Source organism: Mirounga angustirostris, unplaced genomic scaffold (assembly GCF_029215605.1).
Source record: "Mirounga angustirostris isolate CCGP_5_RB_7025 unplaced genomic scaffold, mMirAng1.0.hap1 SCAF_15, whole genome shotgun sequence".
Taxonomy (NCBI): Eukaryota; Metazoa; Chordata; class Mammalia; order Carnivora; family Phocidae; genus Mirounga; species Mirounga angustirostris.
This window is the reverse complement of record NW_026991723.1, coordinates 82,173,915-82,201,437: the sequence shown is the minus strand read 5'-3', so window position 1 is coordinate 82,201,437 and position 27,523 is coordinate 82,173,915. Positions and strand designations below refer to the sequence as shown.

At 36.9% G+C, this 27,523-nt stretch overlaps 2 protein-coding genes across 16 annotated transcripts in view; both read right to left on the bottom strand.

Moving 5' to 3' along the window:
• Nucleotides 1-27,523, bottom strand: part of RABGAP1 (RAB GTPase activating protein 1) — a 158,905-nt gene that overhangs the window by 50,051 nt on the left and 81,331 nt on the right. Inside the window, exon 1 of one of the 15 annotated variants that reach the window (XM_064579841.1) lies at nt 16,824-16,977. The exons of 12 other annotated variants lie outside the window; for them this stretch is intronic. Coding sequence is in view for 1 of the 3 variants with exons in the window: in XM_045883104.3 (XP_045739060.1) it covers nt 15,762-15,764 (3 nt within the window). In the remaining 2 variants the exon portion in view is untranslated. Of the gene's footprint in view, nt 1-15,761; nt 15,900-16,612; nt 16,744-16,823; nt 16,978-27,523 lie in introns of those variants that run through there. 2 more of the 15 variants (XM_064579842.1, XM_045883104.3) reach the window with 2 other exon arrangements.
• Nucleotides 1,818-15,780, bottom strand: GPR21 (G protein-coupled receptor 21). Its single transcript, XM_045883113.3, has one exon. It carries the CDS (start codon nt 15,778-15,780, stop codon nt 14,731-14,733), a length of 1,050 nt encoding a protein of 349 aa, XP_045739069.1. The 3' UTR covers nt 1,818-14,730.

Here is a 27,523-nt window from a genome sequence, read left to right as displayed (position 1 = left end):
TGAAAAATAGAAAGCTAAGAATGGCAGGAAGAAAAAGAAAGTACCCAAAGAAAATGCAGTGGAAGGCTGCCATGAGAAATAACCAACACAGGGAAGATTATTATTTCCAAAGTAGCTTGTTGCCTAAAGAAAAAAACAGATCTTGGGATTAGTCTGTAATGTTAATAAATGACTTGTTAGGGGCGCCTGGGTGGCTCAGTCGTTAAGCGTCTGCCTTCGGCTTGGGTCATGATCCCAGGATCCTGGGATCGAGCCCCGCATCGGGCTCCCTGCTCAGTGGGAAGCCTGCTTCTCCCTCTCCCACTCTCCCTGCTTGCGTTCCCTCTCTCGCTGTGTCTCTTTCTGTCAAATAAATAAATAAAATCTTAAAAAAAAAAGTAAATGATTTGTTAAAAGCCATCATGTAACACTTAAGAAAACAGAATAAAACAGAAACCACCAAAACCCCACTCAAATCTATTACACCACATTCTATCTTTTCAATGTTTCACAGAAATTAAAAAAAAAAAAAAAGGGTTATATTTTGCTCTTAAAAAGTCAGCTATAGCTTGTAAGAAATGATTTTAAAGACTTAATTTTTAAAATCCCCTAGGATAAAAACCCAAAAGAAGAAAACAGAAATTGAAGGGGTGCTAAATGTTTATAAGTGAATAAATGAGGACTAAACACATCCTTGAGGTATAATCATTCTCTCTTAATTACATATAACTCTCATCATTTGTAATTTAATTTTGTATGTTTTGGAAACAGCAGAATTGCTTAAGTGAAAAAATAAAGAAGACTTTTATGCTAATGAAAACAGATGTTCCTGTGTTTGGACAAGACCAAGATGGTCCTACAAAAATCTGCAAAATCTGTAAATTTTATTTCAGTTGATCATGTTAAATCTAAGCATTTCTAATTTGATAGAGCCCAAAAAGGTGATTAAGGAAAACAGTAACAATTATTTTGTCTCTTGAACAACAGCTCTGTCTTTAAAAATCAAATACTGTACCCCTCCTTAAGGAATGCTTCACACAGGAATTCTGACAAAATAAAAAGAAGGTATGCGGGATATTCTTAGAGATTTCTGAAATTTTGGAGATTTCTGAGATGTGTTCGAAGATTCAATAAACAGACTCACAGGTTACCATAAATTCTCTGACACTGTGTGCAATACTTTGCGTGTATTTTTCTAAGAAAATGTTCAGGAATTTCAAGACTCACTAGAATGTGACGCGCTTCACGAGTGCAGAGATTTGTTTTGTTCACATGCCATCTACAGCTCCTAGAAGAGTGTCTGACAAATGGTAGACATTCAGTAAGTATTTGCTAAATAAATGAATTCTCAAGGGGATATATGATATACTTAAGGTTCAGGGCTACTTATTTCCTACCGACAAATTTGCTTTTACAGACTTAAAAATAATTAACCAACAATAACAAGAGCTAAGATGGATCTGCTGCCATTGTTTTAACTGCCTTATATATAGACAGATCATATAGACAGATCTATCTATCTTAACCCTCTGACAAAGGGGGGAAGAAGTTAAATCATCTGGGTAGAAAGGGGAGGAGCTGGGCCTGGAACCCAACTGTTTTGGCTTTTTAACTCACATTCTTAACCCAGATAAACATACAGTAAAAGTGAGCAAACTCCCTTATCAGCAGTGAGTGGCATTTTTAGTTCTTAACATATGAAAAAAAAGCTTTTGTTTTCTAGCTCTTGTAACTAAAACCAACATGACACAGACTTTGGGAAAATATGCTTTTTCTTTTGACTCATATGGAAGTGCTTCCTTGGATAAAGACTGTTCAGTTGGTTTAAAACAGGAGTAATTAAGGCCCTAACAACAAGTAGACAGAGAAATATATAATGCTCTTAAACATAAAAACAAGTGAAGAAAACCTCAACATGTGGCCCTTCTAGAAGTTATTCAAAGAAAAGGCATTTTCCCTTATTGCTAGGTGGATTCCAACATGTATCTTAATCATAAGACCTTGTACATCAGTGGTGGTTCTTTCCCATCAGACTTGAGATTTATGACGTTGGCATATTTCCAACTTTGGGAGAGAGGCCAACGGACAAAATGTGTATTTGGCAGGTTTTCCTGTTTAATACCTAGTGCCCTGTGGGGGATCTGCAATTTAGGACATAATTCAGAGAACCACTGTATATTACCAACATCATAATTTATCTCAACCAAATGAAATTTTAAAGAAGATAATTCAGGTAGCAGGAAAAACTGACACATAATATAAATGATGCAATAAGTGTTTTTGTTTTTTTACCTATGAATAATGCTAACCAGAACACCGTAGAGCTCAGTATGAAATACCTTTGCTAATCATCTTTAAAAAAAAAAAAAAAATCATTTCTCAGAAGCAAAACCCATTTGGGTTTCTCTATTTTTGTCTCATTTAGGAAAGTGCTCTTCCATTTCTAGACAATCAGATAACTATACTAATGCCCAATGCTACTAGTTTCCTTTACTCTCTTTTTCCCATCCAATAAAGAAAACAACTTACTCTAAACATGCACAACAAAAAGACAACTATGTACTATGACAATGAACTGCCAGAGAATATTATACAGAGCAGACTCAGAAAGCAGGCTCCAGTAATGTCTGCCAGACAAGTAAGTGCCTCTAACTTTAATACATACTTTAGCACTTGTCAGCTAAATAGTTACATACTTCTTACGTTAACTCTATGGGATACAATGTGACAGAAAATTAGATGACTTCTTCAGAAAAGATACCTTTTTAATAAAATAATGTACTGCTACCACATTATTTCAATCCAAATATGGCATTATAGTGCCATTCTAAAAATAAACCTAAGTCCCATGTGATATGCAGTCTTTTAGCTATGTTCATTTCCTTTTAGGGCTCAAGTTTCCCACAGGAAAATAATTCAATGTTTGGCAAAACGGTCCCAAATCATGTATAGATAAGGCATAAATGCTAACTGCACTGTCAACCTTTTCCTGCTTTGTTATTGTTTCTTCTTCTTCATAGTAATCCATCATGGAGAGGCCCAAGAAGCAGGAAATACTCATGAACTGTTACCTGACAAAAGTGAACACAAAAAGTGTCATTTTGATTAAAAAGCTGGTAGGGGAGGTAATCTATGAGTCAGCTAAATTTGAAGTCACAAAACTATTATATACAAAGTCATATTTCAAATACATGTTTCTGATAACTCTGATAATTTCCAAATACTTATTTCAATTATATTACTGAGTAAGACCATGTATCAAATGCCTTCTTAGTACAGCTTAATACTCTATTGTTTGACTTACATTATTTCCTTATTTTATAAAGCATTATATGCCCAGAACCAAATCTTCTCAAAATCACCCATTCATAATACACCACACACACATGATCAAGATACATTCCTCATGCTATATTTTTATATAATCAAATAATCAAATTATGATTTCTAAGAAAATATTCATATTTCATAATGCTTAACAAATACTCAGTTTTAAAGTTAGTTTCTTCTGAAAATAACTCTTAAGCTAGAGAACTAAGTTTAGCAGAAATATACAGCAACTACAAAATGGCTAGATATATTAAAATGACTTTACAACTCTATTATAGAGTTCCTAGCTCTTACAACAGTTAACACAATTAAATGAGAATCTGTGTTTGAATGATATTAATCACAAACATCTCCATTTGTGAACTGCTGAACTGCATTTAGAATTCTTTTTTTTTTTTAAGATTTTATTTATTTATTTGACAGAGAGAGACACAGCGAGAGAGGGAACACCAGCAGGGGGAGGGGGAGAAGGAGAAGCAGGCTCCCCGCAGAGCAGGGAGCCCAATGTGGGACTTGATCCCAGGACCCTGGGATCATGACCTGAGCCAAAGGCAGTCGCTTAACTGACTGAGCCACCCAGGCGCCCCTGCATTTAGAATTCTATAAGAGGTTTGCATTCAGATACATATTCACAGACTATATGTTCTGGGTTTCGACATCTATTTTAGTTATATATTTTTATATAGCTTTCAGGTAAAAATAATGTTTCCTTGAGCCCCAATATATAAAAACAAGTTTGAGATTTTAGTATTTCCCTAAAGAACTAATCTTAAGAAACAATTATCAAGAAACAAATATTTAAAAGCTATCTTATTTCATCATTAATGTATAAAGCTGTAACTATTTAGATATTTTTCTATTAACCTAAAAACTTAAAACTTATCAGCACAAAGGTATAATACCAACCAAACTCTATTAGTACCTTTGTAGTAATGCCTTTCTACATAGGTATTAAGAGCCCTCCTGGAATTAAATTTTTTAAATGTTTTTCTATTTAAAGTTCTTGGGAAACAGCATTTTTAAAAGATACTGGACAAGCAGTGATCTTCAATTTTATTTAAGGAAAAACTTCACCCTCTAATCTCACCAGCAGTACAAATACTGTAATTAGCCATAAAAGCTTTCTAGAACCACCCATGTCATATATTTTCACTTGCCCTAACAAGCTTTTCTGAGGTGGCTGCCAGTGATCAACGGAACTTTCTAACTAAGATTTTTCAAATCTTAATTGGTTTGGTTGAAAGTACCAATGGAAAGACTATTTTTATTTAATAACACATCAAAATCTGAATAGTTTCCTTTTTCCCCAACCCTGCTAGCAACACCCATTTTCTAAGCACTTGACAAATGTTGAACAATCCTTTGGACTTATTTTGGTGGTATGATTGAGTCTAAGGGAGGTATAAGACCTGGCTGGATTTGAGTCCCAGTTCTGCAACTAATTAAGTCACCCTTTGGGTCTCCCTTTCCCCATCTGTGAAGGAAGGGTCTAGACTGCAACCTCTAAGGGGTCTTCTAGCCCTGTCACTTTAGGATTCTATATTATGTTATTTACCTACTCAAAAATCTTAAGTGCATCTCCAATTCCTAATTAAAAGCAAATCCCTTAGCCATTTATTCCAAACTAGGTAGTCTCAATTTATCCTTCTGACCTTACTCTGCATTACACCTCAACTTGAAGCCTCTGGCTCATCCATGCTGCTCTATGCACACAAGGAAGACAGCAGCACCTGTTAACATGTACTGAATGCTTACTATGGGTCAAGAGCTTCACATGCATTCGCTCGTTTAATCCTAATACTTGCATAAAATAGTGCTATTAGGCAACAGAGACTAAGAGGGATTATGTACCTTGTCGTAGTAGGTCACAGCTATTAAGTGGCAGGGCTAGAATTCAAACCCAAGTCTGTTTGCATCTCAAGCACATACTTTTAATCACTACATATTACTTGGTCTATTTCTTAAGTGTATAAATGAGCCCTCTTTATTCAGAGCTTTGAAGCTTAAAACTCCCCTTGCCATGACTTTATTTTTTCCTAATACAACTCATTTTTGAATTTCAATGAAAGGGATACCTCTTCACCACTGCAGTCCCAAATTTCCTTTCTACCTCTAACCTATTAAAGCTCTTACTCTAAGCCTCAATGACTTGTTCCTTGGTGAAGTACATCTAAATATATGTACCTTAATGTCTAAGAATTGTATAGGAGTAATCCTTCTGCAGAACATACTATAAAAGCAGGACAAGATACATAAAACATCAATGGATTGATGGAGCAAATCATTATGGCAATACTTGAGGGGTTTATGAGCCCTGCAAGAAGGGTGGGCCACTCCACATTCACCCAAGAGTTTCCTCTGAGTATATGCCAATTGGTGGCAGGCCCTGGAGGTTACTGGGAGATTCTGACCTCTGTATGACAAAGAAATAATAGCAGCAATCTTTTACTGAGTTTCTTTGATGCCACCATGCACAATTCTACATAATTAAAATGTACAGTATCTGAATTTCACAATAATTCTAATGAAGGGGCATAAGCCCATTTTACAGAGTAGAGAACCAAGGGCCAGAGATTCCAAAATCCATGCTCTTTTCACTACTTTCCTCTTTATCTTAGGAGAAAAGTGATCCAAGAGTACAAAGTAATCACAGTCATAACGTAAAGAGCTTTACATTAATGTAACATGTATCTAATCTTAAACCAACTCCTTTAATGTTGGCATCATCATTACTCAAATATGAGTATCCTTCTGAAGTTCAGACAGATTCAGATTACCTAATAAATTGCCAGAACTAGTACCTAAATTCTGTTTTAACTTCATTTCCAGTGCTCTGTAGGCTACAACACACATCTTCAGTACAATGATGTTAACGATTCATGATGCTAACATAATCTAAGTAGGAAGGGTTTCAATTACTACAAATATCATGTCATGAAGAAAAAGAATTTTTAAAAATGAAAAAGCCTTTTGAGTCAGATTCTGCTCCCCAGGGGCCAATGAAGACAGAGACCCACAAATGGCCTTAATTTTTTTTTTTTTGGTCTAGCTATAAATAAATGGTTTTGGCAGTGGGGATTTCCCCAGTCTTTCTGGAAGAAAATTCAGAAATAAATCATGCTGTTTAATGCTGTACCTTCTGCTTTCTCCCCAAAATATTATCTTACTAATTCAACAAGTATTTATTAAAAGCTGATAGACATAGAATTTAAAGTTTCACTTTGAAAAGACTCTTACTTTTGTATTTTGCTCAAAGCCAATACAATCATTTTGTAACAAACTAATAAATCTTTCATTAAGTGATTTCAATCATGGTAATTTAACATAAACATGTGCTTTTACTCTGTAAAGGGCACTCTTGTGTCATATATTGCCTTGATAATTATAGGTCACTTTATTAGTCTTTTGTCTATAGATCTTTTGGGTTCCTCAAACTCTGGCCCAGCTGGATACTTACGGCAATCTTATTTAAGGGGTGGGCAGAGATAACACTATAGAGATCTTACCTTTCCCAGAACCTAGCCCAGAACTTTTCCCATATACTGCCTTCTAAGGAAATTCACCTAACACACATCTCCTTACCTATGAATACCGCATGGTACTTTGCATTCCACTCATCATGGCAAATTGCCAGGTCTTGTACTATAGATACCTGTACACCATTATACATATACTCGTGTCTCTCTCTCTCTCTCTCTCACACACACACACACACACACACACACACACACACACACACACACACACGCTTGTTTGTTTTCATGATATCCTTCCCAGGATGTCAAAGAAGATGCTTTCTGGTCTGCTGTCTTCCCTTGGTAAAAAACAAAATTAAAAAACCTAAAAAGACCCAAACAGATACCTATGCAGCATCATGATGTAGCAAACTGGAATCAAAAAGGTCTTCCAGTCCCCAAACCAGGCTTCCACAATTGTAAAAGAGGGAAAATATCCCTTTTGGCTGTCTTCCTAGGAGGATGAGAGGAGATGATGAATAGGAAGTTGCTCCATATAGGACCAAAGATAACAGAGTGCTATTAGGTTCTCATTTTCTACTTTAGTAGTATGTTCTAAACCCATGCTTTCTGGTCTCCCTCTGCTTCTGCTGAAATTTATTTGCCTTTTCCTAAACGTGGTTTATGCTTTTTATAAAAATAATACACCTACCTTGTTGGAAAGGTCACAGTACAAAGCTTACAAAGAAAAATAGCAGACCCTAGACCCCTCACTCCTCCCACTCTGCTCCCTGCTCCCCAGAGGCAACCATTTCTTTCTTTCCTTCTTTTTTTGGCTGTTTTTCTTCTTCCTATTTCTAAATATAACACTTAAATTGCTATTTTCTGGGGGGGGGGGGGTTGTGGGTTTTTTTTTTTTTCAGACTCTCTAGTATGGGAGATGATACTGTACTTCTGTTATAGTCACCAACCTCACCCACCTGCCACACACACTTACTTCCGTTCCCTGGACTCTCAATGTAATTTTGCTACAATTGTTAGTTAAATCAATATTGTTCATAAATGAATCACAGAGTGTATCATAACAAGACTTCCTTTTTTCATTAATTTTCCATTTTGTCTGCAGTTACTAATTGCTCCATTTTTCTCCTCAGTATTCTGTGTATATCTATCACCAATTCTTCCCCAACAAATCTGACAGAATTGTAAATTCCTGGGGTGTCTGGGCAGTTCAGTCAGCTAAGCGTCTGACTCTTGATTTCAGCTCAGGTCATGATCTCAGAGTTGAGATCAAGCCCCTCACTAGGCTCTGCACTGGGCATGGAACCAGTTTAGGATTCTCTCTCTCCCCCTCTCCAAATACACCTCTCTCTCTCTCAATAAATAAAAAATAAAATAAAAACTGTAAATTCCTCTCAGTTATTTTTTCCTAGAGACATACTTCCTAGTGCCCTCCTTCCTTCTGCTCCAATTTGGACGAGTTGCATTCTAGGTCTGCTGCACAGCTGATATCCCATGGCTTTTCTTCTCCATCACCAAGGGAATTCTCTTCCCCTCTGTCCTGTGTTGGGAGTCCCCACTTCCTGGGTTCTTGATCTTCCACTTTTTTGATTTCAACCATCATTCTGGGGAAGCATATCCTTCAGTAACTCACTGAGAAAGGATGTAAGGCAGGTAAATATTTTTGAGACCCTGCATATCTCAAAATGGGTTTATTTTACTCTCACACTTGAATGAAAGTTTGGGCATAAAATTCTAGGTTAAAAATCACTTCTTCAAAATTTGAAGTTATTCCCTGTTATCTCCTTGCTTCAATGTGGCAGAAAGTCCAGTGCTATTCAGATCTCTGTACTTAGTATGTTCCCACTCTCCCATCCCTACTCCAGACCAAGAAGCCTTTAAGATTTTCCTTTATCCCCAGTGTTCTGAAATTTTATGATTTGCCATCATAAAATCTTTTTAATACACCAACCTGGTCCTTTTCATTATGGAAACTCATATCCTTCAGTTCTGGAAATTTTTCTTCCGATATTTCTCTGAGAATTTCCTCATTTTCCCCCTCTATTCTGTTTCTGAAAATCATGTTAGCCAGATATTGGGCCTCCTTTATTGAGTCTCTGTCTTGTTGTTACCCACGTTACCGTCTTTTGTTTCACTATCTGGCCTACTTCAATTTTTTTTTTTAAGATTTTATTTATTTATTTGACAGAGACAGAGATAGTGAGAGCAGGAACACAAGCAGCGGGAGTGGGAGAGGGAGAAGCAGGCTTCCCGTGGAGCAGGGAGCCCAATGTGGGACTCAATCCCAGGACCCTGGGATCATGACCTGAGCCGAAGGCAGACGCTTAACGACTGAGCCACCCAGGCGCCCTGGCCTACTTCAATTTTATCTTCCAACTTTTCTGATTTAAAAAATATCTGATTATAAAAAAAAATATATCTGATTATACTTTAAATCTCAAGAACTCTTTCTTATTCTCTTTCTGTTCATTTTTTTTTATGGCATCCTATTCTCTTTTAATGGGTGCAAAAGCTTCTCTGAAAATATATTTTGGAAAATATACTGGATTTACTTTTAAAAGTTTTGTGACTTGCACGGTTTCTATGTCCTCTGATTTTTGTTTGTTTTGGGCCTATGTATTATGTGAGATGCCTTTCTCAAAAGACCAGTGATTTTTGGCTAACTGTAAAAGAGGAGTAAACACGCTAATTGAAAGCTCTGTATGCATAGTGGGATTTGTTGACTAACAGGCATCAACTTAAAGTGAATTGGGCAGGCATTATGACGGTTTGGGAGCCCTCAGATATCAGTCCCCAGACTGGACTCCTCTTATCTCCTGCTTAGAAGACTTAAGGCTGGCTGAGAGCATTTTGGGAGCACAGAGGGACAAGAAAACTGATTATTTAAAATTTGCAGACTTTTCTACAAGAAAGGAATCATGTGATCCTTCTTTATAACCCTGCCAGTTAGCTGCAATGACTGGGATATAGTAGAGATTGCTGCATAAGGGCTTCTTGACTGTTTCTTAAACTTTCCCTAAAGCCACTGTTATTGTGTAATAGAATTATCCACACCTTCCAAGCAGTATCATCTAAAGCACATCCCTCTGAATACATGACTGATAGCATGTTAAGAAAAGAAGACAAAACTAGAAAAGTGGTTAAGACTGAACGACAAAGCAAAACCGCAGAATTAGTCACCAAGCTAGGCTATACCTCCTCTTTCCTGTGACTGATTTTTACGGGCTACCTTATCTGGATTCAGAGTCAAGAAGGTGATGTGATCCAAATACATATTCCTTATCCAGGCTGGGAGAAACTGACAGTCTGACAGCACTGCCTGAAGTTCCCTTGGCCCAGGCTACCGGGTTTCCAGGAGTAAAGTTACCTGGCATACAAAGAACCGCACATTCCCACACTAGTCTCCTGGTACTACAAAGATACCTTTTATCATTTAGAGTCAAGAATAGCCTTGAGCAAAGAGAAGACTGCTTATAGGCTCTGGCCCACCTTTTGAACATCACTGTTCTATAATCACCAGAAGTAATAATAATAGTGACTAGATGTAAATAAGAAATAAGAAAGAATAAATAATAATAAATAATAATTAAATAAAAAATAAGAAAGAATCATTCATTAATTCCGTAAAGTTGACCAGAACTCCTGCTCTGAGCCAGGTCCCATGTTAGATTTTAGGGATAAAGATATGAAGAGACACTACACTATTCCTGCCTTTAGAGACTTTACAGACAAGTAAAGGAAGTAAATGAAAACTGTTCTATGTTGAATTTAATGCTACTGTCATTTTAGAAAGGTGAGGGTTTATCATGCCTCTCTTCCCAAATTTGGGATTGCTAAAAAGCATGGAATTGCTAACCCCACACTGAGCTTCTAAGACCTTAATGTGGGGGGGACACCAAATCATTATGTAGGGCTTCCTTAGATGTGAAACCATGGTAGATACAAATAATAGTACTTGTTTTTATTGCAAAGCACTTCATGTATTACAAAGTATTTTTACACCCATATCTAATTCAATTGTCAAAGTAACCCTATGAGGGATGAGATTATCTCCTTTTATAGAAGAAATTAAGTGCTTAGAGAAGTGATTCGCCCTTACAAAACTAGTTAATTTGAAACAGAAACCTAGATTTTTTTATTCTCAGTTCAAAGTTCATTTTAATCATATCATGGCGCCCTCGTCACCCAAATTTTGAAGAAAAGCCTAATGACTCATTTGCAGCTATAAGAAAATGTCTAGAATAATGCCAAGATGTGCAAAATATGTTAATAATATGTACATTTAATATAAAATATTAGGTTTCCTTCAACCTGAAATGGAAAAATTATACAAAAACACAGAGAACGATTTGTGAAGACTTTAAAAAATCATAAATGCCACAATTCTCCCATCCTTAATCTTCCCATAATCTGCTCATATAACAATAAATTCTGGTTTGCCAATAATTTATTTCACAAGTCTTCTATGATACAAAAACACAAAGCAAAATTAAAACATTTCCTACAAAGCCACTGTGCAGATTTTTGAATCAAACCTGAAAGGCTGAGGAAACACTCCCAGAAACCACTCTACCATCTGGGAACTTGTAACCCTGTTGCTTTAATTTCAAGTTCAAAGAGTGGACAATGCATTTATAGTACAAAAATTCAAGTTTTCCCAATCCTTAAGATACTGAGACCATTATTCAAGTAAAAAGGAAAAGCCCTTAAAAAGGCTCAAAAAGAAATTCATCAAGCAATAACGCTTAAAGAAAACCCTTTCCAAAATGGAATTTGGGAGTCGGTAGATCCATGAACAATTTAAATATCCTTTCTGGTGTAAGACAGTTCTTTCATTAAAGTAGACCACTTGTCCTTTTGTAACTGCTTTTCTGTTCTAAGAGGAAAAAAAACACATCTTCTCTGAAATCACTGTATAAAAACGTACAACTAATTTATAAATATAATAATTAGTATTGTCTTATTTGAACATTTACTATGAAATAATTTCAACACAATCACCAAAAGCTTATGCTTCCTCTGATATCAGTCATATACCATATATAGTTAAATGCACTGTCTTGCCAAAGCCCAAGGTAACTGAATCTAAAAATATATATATTTTTTCATTCTGAACTAGCCAGATTGGTATTTAAACCAAACGTCATCAAATGTTGCACTAAACATGCCAGGATGAAAAGGTTATTTAAATACAAACTGTCCAGATGTATCACATAGAATATGCTCCTAGCCACCGATGATTGAATGATTATATTCAGGCTCATCCCCTCTCCCCCAACATGCACAAACATAAGAAAATAAAAATTAAAAAACAGTAAAGACAATGAATGTGAGAAAAGAACTGATAAGTGGAAGAAAACGCAGACTTTCTATAGTCCAATGAAGACAATATAAACTAGAAAGACATCTGATATTAAACAAGTATCAGCTGGGGGAGTGGGGGAATTTTTCTTTAAAATTATTATACGTACTTAGTTTCTACTTTAGTTTTAGGTTGAGACATTGACAGAGATTTTAATGTGAAAAAAATATTTCTAATAACATCTAAATTTGGTACTAGGACAAAAAAATAAAAATCTGTTAACAAAAGCTCTTATTAAAAGAGTTATCTTTTGAGTCATTAAAAGATCAGCTTGATTAGCCCACTTCCAGAGAATCAAACAGATATTTTCTCCTTTCCATAAAATTTCCATAAGATCTTTCCCAAAGAGTTTTCTCTTTTCTCACAAGATGGAACTCCACTGCAGGAAAAAATTAAAAGGGCTCAGAACCCCCAAACCTAAAAATCCACTGATTTAACATCAGTTTTCTACAAAAAATAATCTTTAAGATTCTAATCTTTGCTAAACTAAAAACTCACAAGCAAACTGCAAATCTGAACAGGTTACATTCCCCAACATATATGAAAAGGGAATTTTGGTTTTTTTAGATCTGTGCCATGTAAATAAAGGAGAAATGTACAGAACCATTTTTCAGAATCCAAGGGAAAAGGTTTTCCAATTCAAATGGCAATTTAACAGAGCCACTCATTGTTAAAATAACTTGCAATTTCAATGAGTTCTAAATATTGAAACAGCTTGGAATCAAATTTTCTAATAGTAAATATAAAGAGTAAGCAAGTTTTTGGGAAGAATTCAGAATCTGAAATTTCAATGTTTATGTAATACTGATTCACTTACAATTAAGCAGTTGGAAGTAGAACACACATTTGAGGTTAAAATCAAACTGATATCTAAAACCTAAAATCATAAGAATGCTGCCCTTTATTTTAAAAGGAGGCAGTAGGTTTTCTAATATATGACAAAAAACCCAAAGCCTATCTCCCTGTTTTATAAATATCCATGTCCTTTCTTGGATTCAAAACTTCACTTTAACCCATTTCCCTTGGGTTTCTTCCATCTCACTGAATACCATTGTTGTATTAAGATTATAACATCTAGCCAAAGGCAGAGAGATCACATAAGTCCTCCTGAAGACTTCCAAAACATTAAAACCAGTTGAAAAGCAGAGGAAATACTCTCATGCTTGGAGCTGCTGGGAAATCCTTCTCTCCTTTTAGAAAAATAAACTTCTTGTTCTAAAGATAATCACTTGAAGAAAACATCACTAGTACATGCAAATACACAGCACTATCGATAATTCTACAGAGTAACAGTAATAACATCCTACAGATTTTGCTAGTACTTTGACTTAAAAAAAAGAAAGACTAAGTAAAGAACTGTTATATCAAAGGATTTCTTTTCCAGAAAGAGAAGCGCAATAAAGAAGTCCTTTATTGCGCTTCTCTTTCTCATTCTCCTTCTCTCATTCAAATGTGCATTCCTTAACACTAAAAAAGATTGCTTTTAAAAACAATTAGATGCTACTTTGTTGATGCCATTTAACCACAAAGATAACATCTCAATCACCTTCTATTTTATAAATGTATTAGTTAAATATACAGTATATTTTCTCATTCAGTTGCTTAGGACACCTTTCTCCCAGATAGTCTTATATTTCAAAAGTCTCTGGATAAAAAAAAGAGAAGACTAAAGATTTACTTTTATATGTTTCCACCATTATCAAAAGAATGGCAGCAATTAACCTATCATTTGTTTTTCAGCTTATTAAAACACACTTTGCTGTAAAGAGTAATCTAAATTCAAATATTGTCAATACACACATACACAAAGGCATGGGCAAAAACACTACCACACAATCACTTTCTATGCACACAGTTCTTTAGATCTCCATGAAGCATGGCACAGGGAGCAGCTCAACTTTTCATAAAAATTATATGATTTGACTGCACTTTTGCTTCATTTATGGTGCACTGCAAAATTTTAAAATTAGTGTTTAGGTGTTCACATTATTCACTGTACTGAGAATTCTCTCATGAGAATAAGACATAAAACGTAAAACATTTGGCTTTCTAAATGACAGTGCTGAAACTTGCAGCACAGTTTTACTTTGGCATATATAAAGAAAAATTTTATATCCTGTTAATTCATCACGGGTTTTTAATATTCCCCATTAAAATAATTCAATTGCATATGCAGCCCAAACAGCTGGAAAGAACCCAGAAAAGCGACAAGAAAACGACTTTTTAAAAATGCTGACGCTTTTCACACCCAGGTTCAGTCATGCCCGCTGAAGAGAGGTGTTAGATATGGCTTTATTTATTTTAAATCTTAAAAATGTAGTCCTTTCCATGACATTACAAAAACTGGAACCACGAGCAATTTATCTTCACAGTCCTGATTCTCCTGATGCCAAAACACTTTTTAGAAAATAATTTCTGCAAACTTAGAAGGTATTTTCGACGGATCATTTGTTTGCTATTGCTTAGAGTCTAATTATTTTGTCCCAGATTTCCTAGTGAACTAGGAATACAGAGATAAAAAGGAAACACACACACACACACACACACACACACACCCCACAGTGACTCAGTGTCTGAACCACTTTAGATATGACATCCATTAAGGGGGTCTTTGCTCCTAACTGTGTAAGGGTCCTTAGCTATGGTCTGACTTGCACAAGAAGTACACATGGCCCCTGAGAGGCGCTTTAGTCCCCTTTGGAAGACACTGTTGGAGAGACTATAAATGACACAGTTGCAGAAACTGTTACTAATAGCAAGCCAGGTGGTCAAGAAGGAGGCGAAGCGGTTGCTGTGGCCAGTGGAGCTCTCCAATAAGAAGTAGATGATGTATGGCAACCAGAGGATGTAAAATACACTAGTAATTCGGAACAGGACCATGGCATAGCGCTTATCGGGACAGGTCTGTACCTCCCCAGTCTCCCCACTCTGGCTGCTGAAGCGGGCTTGCCTTTCGCTGATCTCCTTTGTGTGCTGTTGGCAGATGCGGAAGATGTTGAAATAGGTGAAGCACACAATAAGGGCTGCCGGGGCATACAACATCACCACGATGAAGAGGGTGAAGTAGGGGTCGGTGTGCCAGGACTCTGCACACCACTGAAACACATCTCCATGATATCCAGGTTTGCCCCAGTGGAAAAAGGAAGGCAGGAAGACCAGGGTGGAATATAGCCAAATCAGGAAAATACAAACACGTAGTCTCCAAGGCGTAACCAGGGTATTATAGGTTAAAGGTTTAGTGATGGCAATATATCTATCGATGCTGATACAGGCCAGAGAGGCCATGGAGACACTCTTCAGAACAGATACTACAAAACCGAATACCTGGCAAGTCAAAGACTCCTCCACTGGAAGGGGGTAGTGGAGGAGTGATAAAGAAGGGACCAGGCAGCTGACCCCAACCAACAGGTCAGCATATGCCATAGTCTGAATAAAATAACTTGTAGTATGATGGTTCAACAAAGGTGCACAGTGAAATACAAAAATCACAATGATGTTGCCAGAAATAATCAATACAGTGAGAAAGACAATAATCAATACTTCCAAAAGGCAAAAATCGACAGTTTCCAAATTGCCAAATGTCAAGAGGCAAAAAGGGTGGCTGCTCTGATTACCATCCAAGGTAGAGTTCATCTTGAGCTCGGGAGTGATCTCTCACTTCATGCTGCCGCTTGGCTGCTGCCAACAGTTCAGAGGAGCAGCTGCAGTCATTGCGGTCAGCTGTGTGGGTCTGTAATAATGCCAGACGAGCCTTAGTCCCCAAGCTCCTGATGCTGCTCTGGTGCACTGCCTGCAGTACAATTCCCCTTTAAATCCTTCTTGGAATAGGGAGAACCAGCAGCAGTTGTCTGGCCAGTCCCAGATGCGGCCATAGTACCAGGTTTACCATACACATAGCACCAGGGGAGTAAGGCAAACCCCGGGTACAATGTCTTCAGGCCAATGAGGGTAGGGGGTAGGGGCAGAAGAGAAGGGAGGAAGATTAGGAGCTTCAGCAGGAGTTGTAATGAGGCTCCTCTGAACAGCTGATAGAAGAAAAGGAGAGAGCATTTTACATTTTGCATCCAATGCCCTGATCAAAGAACCTGGCTAGCTCAGGCTGGTATCAACCCTCCCACTCCATCCCACCCCACCCGGTACAACCATTCATGGCTACTCTCAACGGCACCCCACATAACTGGTCCTGACTCTACAGAGGAGGAGCAACAACAGCAAGCTTTCATGATCAACATAAAACAAAATCAATTGCAAGCCAGATCAATCTAACCCCATTTCCTTTCATTTGAGCCTTTTGGGGGAAGAAAAGGAATCTGCTTATAGCATTTCCAAAAATATTTTACCATAACTACCACTAATAAAATTACTTAAGATAATTTATTTTCTTCACTGATTCCAATGTAACATTTTGCCTCTTTGAAAACATTTCAACAGAATTTATCTGTCTAGCTCTATTTCAGAGTGTTACCTGTAATTCTGCATGCTGCAATCCAAACAAAAGCCACAAAACATCCTTAACAGAAAGCCTTGCAGTGCAGGAATGTGCCTCAGCCCCGTTTACTGCAGAACTGAGACACAGAGGGAGGGGATAAAGGAGGAGGAGGGGAAAGAGGGAGAAGAGGGGGCTTGGGAAAAGGAAGAAATGGGGGAGGGGAAAGAAAACGCCTATGCGCACACACCCTTCGGCATCTTTAGCAGCTCATTAGAATTCATCGCCAGAGAAGTGGTCCCTGATTTCCCGACTGCACAGTGGGGGAATAACTTAATATGCCTGCAGTGCAGTGTTTGAAAGCTGTTTCCTCGTCTGTCTGGAATCCCCCTTTTAGTTGATGAGCAAAATTTAGACTGCTAGTAAGGACAAGGGGTTGTAACCGGGACAGAATGCCAGCCAGGAATTAGACTGAAACAAAAGCCAAAGGGGTAATGGTGAGAGGAAATTCCAATTTTCTTATAGCATTTTCCTCAGGGACAAAGAGCAATGCTAAAGAATGAAAGTGTGTTAACAGTGCAGTGTTAACTGAGGAATTCTAATTCAGTGACACAAGAAGTTCTAGCTAGAAGTCTAAATGTTCAGCATTAATTTTCTCTCACGATTCCCTGGATATTGGCTAATTTTAAGAAAGATGACAAAAATAACAAGCAAACTTAAAAATCAGTTTTTCAAGAGAAAAAATAAAGAAAACCTCACCCATTCTGAACACTGAGGAAACAGCGTACAAGCACGCTGTTGCTGTATTCAGTGCTACCCTATAGTTTGGAGATGCCATTTCTTGCTTTTAGTTTACTGAGAAGCAGTACACAAAAATACACACAAAAGGTGGACAGATATATATACCCATTTCCACTCAGGCTTTAAAACTGCAAGAAGTTTCCTGGTACAAATCAGCTTATGTATCTTAGAATAAACAATCTCATTTGTGCCTATTTAAAACAATGCAAGTTGGGATTATATTGTGGGATATATTATACTGTGTTGGGATTATATTCTGGCATTCTAGAAAGATGGCACACCTGGGCAAGGATACATGTTATGTGATCCAATTTTCATTTTTTGTTTCACACACATGCCTCCTCACTGCAAGCAAATGGTCCCCCATAATCAGAATCCAATTAATTATATCTTAAGAGCTAAAGCACTCCACTTATTATAGGAAGGCAACACTAAAAAACCTACTGAGCATAAGCTTGATAGCTATATTTGACAGATCTTACTGGAAAACATGGCTAAGTGTGGCATATAAAAAACCCATGGCACTGACCACCCAACTGGTTCAAATCTTGGTCTTACATTACTAAGCCTCTTACCCTCAGTTTCATCATCTGTTAAAATGAGGATCATACTCCCTATTTCACAGAGTTATTGCGAAATAAAGGAGACAGTGTATACATACAAAAGGCTTACCAATATTTAGCACATAGTGGGTATCTAACTTTATTCCCTTTCTTCTCCTAGAACTAAAATACCCTTCGTAGGTAGTCTGTGTTTTTCTGCCAACCATGTTTGCACTGCTTGAGGATGGGGTCCTCTGATTCCTAAAATGCCTCTCTTATTGTGACTGCCCAGTTCTGAGGCACAACAGAATATCCAACAGTTATTTGGATATTTTGCTGTCACACGTTCCTCAAATACATTGAGGCTATACATACGTAAGGCAGTAAAAGTATCTATAAAGAACGAATGATGATATGGCATCAATTATTCCCTCTACACTAATAATTTCTCTGCCTATGTCTCCAGCCCTGACTTCACTCCTGAGCATTCTTTCCCATTTACAATTTGCCTGCTAGCCAATACCTCTTCCACCTGGATGTCCTGTAGACTTCACCCACAGCATGTCCAAAATAAAATACATTTTTCTCAACAAATTGGCCTCTTTTATCTTTTTCCAACACTTTTATTTTTCCCAGGCACTCAGTTAAGAAACTCAGGAATCATTCTGACCACTCTCTCCCCACTCAATGTACTACTCTTATTTACCAGGTTCCTGGAAATCTATATCTACAGTGGCTCTCAATTCAGTTTTTAATACTTTAGGCCATCATTAAATATTGTCTGGGCTTTTAATCTTCTTCATTTTTCAATCTATTCATTTCTGCCTAAACATCTAACTGTATATGCTTTATTATGGTATCCACAGCTCAATAAAAGTCAATGGCTCCCTAGTGCCTCTCCAATCTAATCTCCCTATTCCACACCGCCCCCCCCCATCTTGCCCTCCAGACAAACCAGGTTACTCACTTTCTTTTTGAACTGTCATTGTTTGAGTGCTAATACTGAATGAAAACAAATGATTTCTGAGAGTTATATTTCAATAAACAGAAATAACATTTACCAAAGTCAATAGTACAAGCTTTTCTAACTACTTGTGAAGTTTGTCCTGTTTCTCATTTCGGGTGTCTCATGTATAAAACTAGACAGTTACGCTGATTAAAAAAAAGACATCACACTGGTTAATAACTTGAAAGAATTAAAAATGTAATAAAAATACAAGCTGTTACATTACTATCACTAGTATAATAATAGTTCTTTCAACTTCATTTCTATTTTAATAAAATCACTTGGAGCTATGATCAAAATATTCATATAGGAAACCTAAAACAACAAAAAGCTTGAGAGCCACACTTTACCAAATCAGTCAAGAGTTAAGTGTTTTGTTTCAGATTAAAGAAAAACATTTTCTTCAGAAGAAAAACATTAAGGACATAAAGTGGCAATAAATCTATGTCCTCAACAAAAATCTATACAGGGGCGCCTGGGTGGCACAGCTTTAAGCCTCTGACTCTTGGTTTCTCGGCTCAGGTGGTGATCTGGGATATTGAGATTGAGCCTGGGGGTGTTACGCTCCCCTCTCAGCATGAAGTCGGCTTGGGACTCTCCCTTCCCCTCTGCTCTTCCCCCCTGCACAAACACATAAATCTTTTTTTTTTTAAGTTTTTTAAATTTATTTATTCAACAGAGAGATAAGAGAGCATAAGCAGGCAGAGCGGCAGGTAGAGGGAGCGGGAGAAGCAGGCTCCCCGCTGAGCCGGGAGCCTGACGCAGGGCTCGATCCCAGGACCCTGGGATCATGACCTGAGCCAAAGGCAGCCGCTTAACGACTGAGCCACCCAGGAGCCCCAAATACATAGATCTTACAAAAAAAATCTATACGGGTGCCTGGGTGGCTCAGGTCATGATCCTGGGGCCCTGGGATAGAGCCCCACATCGGGCTCCCTGCTCAGCAGGAAGCCTGCTTCTCCCTCTTCCACTCCCCCTGCTTGTATTCCCTCTCTCGCTCTGTCAAATAAATAAATAAAATCTTTAAAAAAAAATCTATATATACTTCCCTTTTTTTTTTAAGTTTTTATTTAAATTCTAGTTAGTTTACAGTATAATATTAGTTTTAGGTGTACAATATAGTGACTCAACATTTCCATATAACATTTGGTGCTCATCACCTATTTAACCTATCCCCCTTCTTCCCCACCTCTAGTAACCATCAGTTTGTTCTCTATAGTTAAGAGTCTGTTTCCTGGGGCGCCTGGGTGGCTCAGTCATTAAGTGTCTGCCTTCAGCTCAGGTCATGATCCCCGGGTCCTGGGACTGAGCCCTACATCGGGCTCTCTGCTCAGCAGAGAGCGTACTTCTCCTTCTCCTGCTCCTCTTGCTTGTACGCCCTCTCTGTCATATAAATAAATAAAATCTTAAAAAAAAATAATGCAATCTCATGATATACTTGTGGCTTTTTATTTCTGTATGTGTATATATATATATCTATATATATATCTATATATATATGATTGGAAGGAAAGACACTGGAAATCAACTCTACTTTTTAGTGGATCGTGGGTGGGATTACAAGCAATTTTTTATTTTATGTTTTTCTATATTTTATGAATTTCCCAATTTCTTTGTACAGTTGATCCTTGAACAACATGGGTTTAAACTGCACAGGTCCACTTATAAGTGAATTTTTTCAATAAATACTGCAGTACTGTAAATGTATTTTCTCTTCTCCTTATGATTTAAATAACATTCTTTTCTCTAGCTTACTTTACTGTAAGAATACAGTATTTAATACGTATAACATATGCGCTAACCAACTGTTTATGTTATTGGTAAGGCCTCTAGTCAACAGTAGGCTATTAGTAGTAGAGTTTTGGGGGAGTCAAAAGTTTTATGTGGATTTTCAAATGTTGGGGGGGGGTCACTGCCCCTAAGCTGCATGCTGGTCAAGAGTCAAATGTACCATTTTTATAACCAGGTTTGAAAAAACATCGAGGGGCGCCTGGGTGGCTCAGTCGTTAAGCCTCTGCCTTCGGCTCAGGTCATGATCCCGGGGTCCTGGGATCGAGCCCCGCGTGGGGTTCCCTGCTCAGCAGGAAGCCTGTTTCTCCCTCTCCCACTCCCCCTGCTTGTGTTCCCTCTCTTGCTCTCTCTCTGTCAAATAAATAAATAAGATATTAAAAAAAAAAAAACCATCGAAAATAATATATAACATGTCTCTTTCGGTAAAGCTAACAAAAACTCTGGCCACGAGATGTCCTCCCAGAGCCACACTGAATGGATGATACCAGGTTTAAGTCACCTACTTCATGGGACTTCATTTCACTGGTCCTTATGTCATCACAGCAACATTCTTTCAGATAGGCTTAGATGCTCAATTTAACTCAAAAGGGACCCTCAGAGCCCTGGTTAAAAATTCTTACAGAATAAGAATACAACTGGATGAACCATGTAAAATGGCCAATATTTAACCATTTCATTTCTGGTTAAATAGTTTCTGATCTACAAAACTGGAAACTTTTTTTTTTTTAAAGATTTTATTTATTTGAGAGAGAGAGAGAGAGAGAGCATGAGGGGGGGGAGGGTGAGAGGGAGAAGCAGACTCCCCGCTGAGCAGGGAGCCCGATGCGGGACTCGATCCCAGGAGTCCAGGATCATGACCTGAGCCGAAGGCAGTCGCTTAACCAACTGAGCCACCCAGTCGCCCAAAACTGGAAACTTCTATATGGTTCAACCTAAAACTAAAAAATGAAAGTGACAGAACTAAAAAGGAAATAAGGCAAAAAAGAGGAAACATGAAACAGAAAAGGGAAATGACTGCTCAAGTTGTATTTATTCTTCTCTCAACTTATTCAGTGGTTTAAATATTACAGAGGAGAAAGGATCGATCTCAGTTCTTCAAATTCCTAAGATTCACTTCTGGGCATTATCTACTACTTATTATTCTGTAAAAATAAGCTTTAAATGTTGATTTATTTAATTAACATATTATTTAAATGCAGTTGATAGGGGTGTATTTGTACCAATGTCATTCCAAAACCAATCTGAGGTCCTTGACTCATCATCTTTTACTCTTCCCTCTCCCTCATCTCCCACATTCACTCAATCACCAAATGCCAAGTATTTCTGAAACTTCTCTCAAATAGTATCTTTCCCTATCTGTTTTGCCACTACTCCAATCCAAGTCACAATCATCTTTTGCCTAAATTACTAACAGGTTTTGCTTCAATTAATCTTACTCCATTCTAACTCAAGTAACTGGAATGACCATTCTAAAACTAATAATGATAATACAAATAATACCAATAACTAAGGAATAATTTATACTTACTATGGGCTAAAATTGTACCTAGTGTTTTCACACATTATCTAAGTTCATTTAACAGCTCTACAAATAAGGTACTATTGTCATCTCATTTTACAGATAAACAAAAGTCTAATGTAATTTATTGCCCAATGTTAATGGCTTAAATACAGTAGGAAGAACGATTTGAATCAAGACAATCCGCCTTTAGACAATACTCTAATCCACTTTGCATAGTGCCTTCTAATGTTTCAATGACTTTCTATTGCTAAAAATCTCGAATATGCCTTATTTAAGCTTTCGAAGATCCAGCCCCTATCTATCTTTTCTGGCCTCATTTCATTCTGCATTTTTCCCACTACTTCTAACATCACACATGCCATGCAGCACCTTATCCCACCACAACAATCCCCTTCCCTCAATAATTTCTGAACAAGAGACCTTTTTGAATCCTTAGATTGAAAAGTTCTTGTCGCGTGCCACATGGCACTATTTTCTCTTCTGTAACTCTCATATAATTTTATTAAATGGTTAGTTAATTGCTTATTTACCTCATTAGACTATAGTCTCTCTCAAACCAGGGAGCAGATACATTTTATTCATGGGCATAGCCATGAAACCTAGCACAGGGCTGACATAAAGTAGGCTTTCAAAGGTATTTACGGCTGACTAAACAACAAATGCCTAATAAAAACAACAGGCAATTCTACTTTTAGATGGGAAGATGTTTCAAATAAAACCCTAGCATAATAACTGTTTAATTCACCTATTAGGTTGATGTATATGAAATTACCTATCTGTAGATAAAAAATTATCAAATATCAGATATTTTAATATGATCAAGCCTATTATGTTTCCAGTCTTATAATTCAGGAAACCTTTAGAACTCCCTGGACAGATACAACTTACAGCAACTCACTACAGGGGACAGGACATTACAGAGATGGGATATGGAGACCTGAAATGATTTTCACAAATAACAATTTGAGAAAAACTTGTCTTAGTCCATTCAGGTTGTTGTAACAAAAATACCAGACTGACTTACAAAAAACAGAAATTTAGCACAGTTCTGGAGGCTAGGAAGTCCAAAATTTAGGTGTTGGCAGATGTGGTGTACCGTGAGGACCCATGGCCATCTACTGCTATGTCCTCATAAGGTAGAAGGGGCAATGTAGCGATCTGGAGTCTTTTTTTAAAAAGATACTAATTGCATTCTTGAGGATTGCTCTCTTTCAACCTACTAACCTCCCAAAGACCCACTTCCAAATACTATCAGGTTCTAGGGGTTAGGATTTCAACATATAAATTTTAAGGGGACATAAACATTCAGTCTATAGCAGACCAACTACAGCAACTGCTATATGGGAGCACACAATATAGTTCTTAAAAGTGTACTCAAAACCTATTTTCCTATAGAATCAGATAGCAAGAGTACTCAATTGTGAAATCATGGGCTATTTTGGGGGGCAGGACTCAAACAGGTTACATATCTAATTTTCTAGAATTTTCAAGCTTAAAGGACGATCATCCAATTACTTTAGCAACCTAATGTCAGAGAAGAGGAGGTGAATGGCCACAAGTGCAGAACTCATTTGAGTTCATATGAGCTGAAACCAGTACTCAGGCTTCCTAACTCTATGATCAGTGCTCTTTTTGCTAAATGGACCCCCTTTTTGCTTGGTACCTACAGGCAGGTTATATGATTATATATTATTGAATCTTTTACTATTAACATGTCTATTAAAGAGATAATTTTAATTAAAACCAAAAATCTGCATAATAATGACATTATAATTAGATATTTGAATTATTTTTCCAGACTGGTAAAATGTGGCTAGGCCTCTAGGACTTCCCTCGGATAGACAATTAAAAATGTAAATATTGGTTACATGGACTTGTCACTAGTTTAGATTTTGGATAAAAACTTCAAATTCATAACAAAAAATTCTTATCACTGAAGTTTATCAATAAAATCACTACAAAAACAAAAGCAAACAGGTTTCAGAAAACACAAGGCTGACTGGATGAAAGGAATGAGAACCCTCAGAATATGTTGTTATTTCATTATTCTTTCATTAAAAGGATCCATTAAGGAAGCAATTTTGACATAAATCTTTGCTACTAAGCAAAAAAACAAACAAAAAAACCAGAATCACTGACATACAAGGTGAGAAATAACCAAAAGGAAGGGCCAGAGGCTGATTCTGGAAGTTGGAAACCAGCAAGTGTCTCTATTTTCCTTCATTTATTTGATTCACCAGACCCAAACAGCTATAGGTCTTACAAATGGGGGTAAGAGGGGCCATGGGAGTCCCCGTGGCTTACTTATTAGGGTAAGCCACACTTAATCCCAATGAGTCTGACAAGTTGTCTCTAGACACCAGGATTAAGGAACCTTTGGTTAAAGGCCAGAAAGAACAGAAAACAAAGAATTTAGGAATATTTGGTCTGCAGAAATTTATTCCATGAAGCCAAGGGTAGTTCAATATCAATAAGTCTATCATAATGTTGATAATGTGTAAAAATCATATTAAGGGCTAAAAAACCTCTTGATAAAATTTAGTACACATTCTTAATAAAATCTTCAAAGCCAAAGATGGAAGAAAATCACTTAAGTAAAATAAAAATTATTTACAAAAAACCAAAAATGAACAGCATGCCTTCCAAAAGATTAAAAAACTAAAACCACCTTAATTAAAATGAAGAATTCAAGGATGCTAGTTATCACCATCATCATTTAGCATTGTCTTAATGTTTCTTTTTTCTTTTTAAGATTTTATTTGACAGAGAGCGAGTGAGCATGTGCGCACACATGCACACATATACACACACACGCACGCACACGCATGCACACGCACGGGGGAGGGGCAGAAGAAGCAGGCTCCCCACTGAGCAGAGAGCCCAATGCAGGGCTCCATCCAAGGACCCTGGGATCATGACCTGAGCTGAATAAAGGCACACACTTAACCGACTGAACCACCCAGGTGCCCCTGTCTTAATGTTTCCAACATATAAACAAAGAAAATTTAACAGCCTGCAGAAACAGTGAAAAAAGAAGTGCAACTGTTTTTGCTGCTGACATAATTACATACCTGAAAATCTCAAAAGATGCTAGTACAAAATTAGGAGAACTAATCGAAATATCAAAAGGCAGATGGACAGGGAATAAAAAAAAAGAACCAATGTCTATTCTCTTTTGTAGCAATTAGCACCCTGAAATAGAAAGGAAAAAATACTCCATTTGCAATAGCAAGAACACTCTAGAATAATTATTAGGAATAAATTTAACAAAAAAGGCACAAGATGTAAAGGAAAGCAACTCTAAAGTCTTTAACAGACATAAAAGTGGCAAGACATACCATACTCTTAGATGTAAAGACACTATAACAATGTAATTTATAGCCTAAATTAATATGTAAGTTCTAATTAGAATCCTCACATAACCTTATAGGGAGATAGTGGTGGTGAGATTGAAGAAAGTGATTTTAAGGTTTATATGGAAGATTAAATATATAAGAATATATAAGAAAAATATGGAATAAGAAATAGTGAAAAAAGATTTGCTTTACCAGATATCAGAACATAACTTGAAGCCTCTTTAACCAAAACAGTATTGGCATAGGAGTAACACAAACAGATCAATAAACAGAAAAATCCAGAACTCAATTTCAGTATATGTAAGAATTTCAGATCTAACAAAGATGGTAGTTCTATTCAGTAGGAAAACAGGAGTAGCACAACTAGTTATCCATCCGGGAAAAAATTAAAATTGGGCCGCTATCATATGCTATGTACAAAAATAAGTTCCAGATGGATTAAAGATATAAATATATAACACATACAACAAAAATCTTGCAAGAAAATCTTAGAAACTGCACTTAACAAAACTTAAAGGTAGGAGACCTTAACCGAGACACAATTTTCTACATAAAAATTGAAAATGTTTTGTATGGCATGAAACCATCAATAAAGTCAATAAGGAATTAGTTTTAGAAAGGTATTTATAATGAAGATAAAGGAGTAATATACATAATAGAGAATACTTAGAGAGTTCTTTTTTTGGTAAATAATTTTTATTTTATTTAAGTGATTTTCTTCCATCTCTGGCTTTGAGATTTTATGTTTAATAAAGATAAAGAGGTAACTCACAGAAGAGCAAATCGCTCAAATTTACTGGTAGGCAGAGAACTGCCTGAAGATATGCTGGTATCACTTACATCCATTGAGAGCAAAAAATTAAATACAGTTACTGGTAACTAATACTGTTTGGGATGTGGGGCTACAGATACTTTGCTACATTGCTGGTGAACTATGAACAGTAATAGCCTTTCAGAGAACCAAACTGGATATAAGTAAATTAAATATAAAAATTAAAAGTTACTTTAAAAAACATGTGACCCTTTGATCCAGCAATCATACTCCTGAGACTCTATTCCATAAAAGATTTAGAACACATACAAGGATGTCTGGAGAGGCTAGAATCTGGAAACAAAGTAAATGCCTACCAAGAGAAGAGTAACTGAATAAAAATCTACACATAAAAATAAGCATGTTTATGTGTCCACATGAAATTCTGTATGAGTACACATATGGCTGTATACAAAAATTTTTATTTAAGTTCAAGGATAGACAAGTAGGGAGAATAATGGAAAAGAACCAGCTTTGGAGTCGTTCCTGAGTTCAAATTCTGCCTCTATCATTTATTTACATGCTGAATGACTGAAAGCAAATTACTAAGTTTCACTGAACCTCTGCTTCATTTCTAAAACGGAAATAGTAATTACCACTTCATGGGGATTTTCTTAGAATAATGACATAATGACTATAAAGTGCTCAATTCGGCATGTGACACATGTGCTCAAAAGGGGCAGCTATTATTATTATACTTTTTCATTCTTGAGATGAAAAAGCAAAAAACAAAACCCCAGACAAACATAAAACAAAAACAAAAACAAGAGTGCCTCCAAACTCCATTGCTTTTATAAATAAGAAGCACCTTGGGGCGCCTGGGTGGTGCAGCTGGTTAAGCATCCAACTTTTGATTTCAACTCAGGTCATGATCTCAGGGTCGTTGGATGGAGCACCACGTCAGGCTCCTTGTTCAGCAGGGAGTCTGCTGGAGATTCTTCTCTCCCTCTGCCCCTCCCCCTCCACATGCTCTTGCTCTCTCTAACACAAAAATAAATCTTAAAAAAACCTTAAAAATATATATACCTATGTATTTTCTATTACTGAAAGGCCTTTGTCCTTGGATTACAAAAGTCACATGGGAAAAATCCTACATATATCCCATTATAAATCAAGCTTGA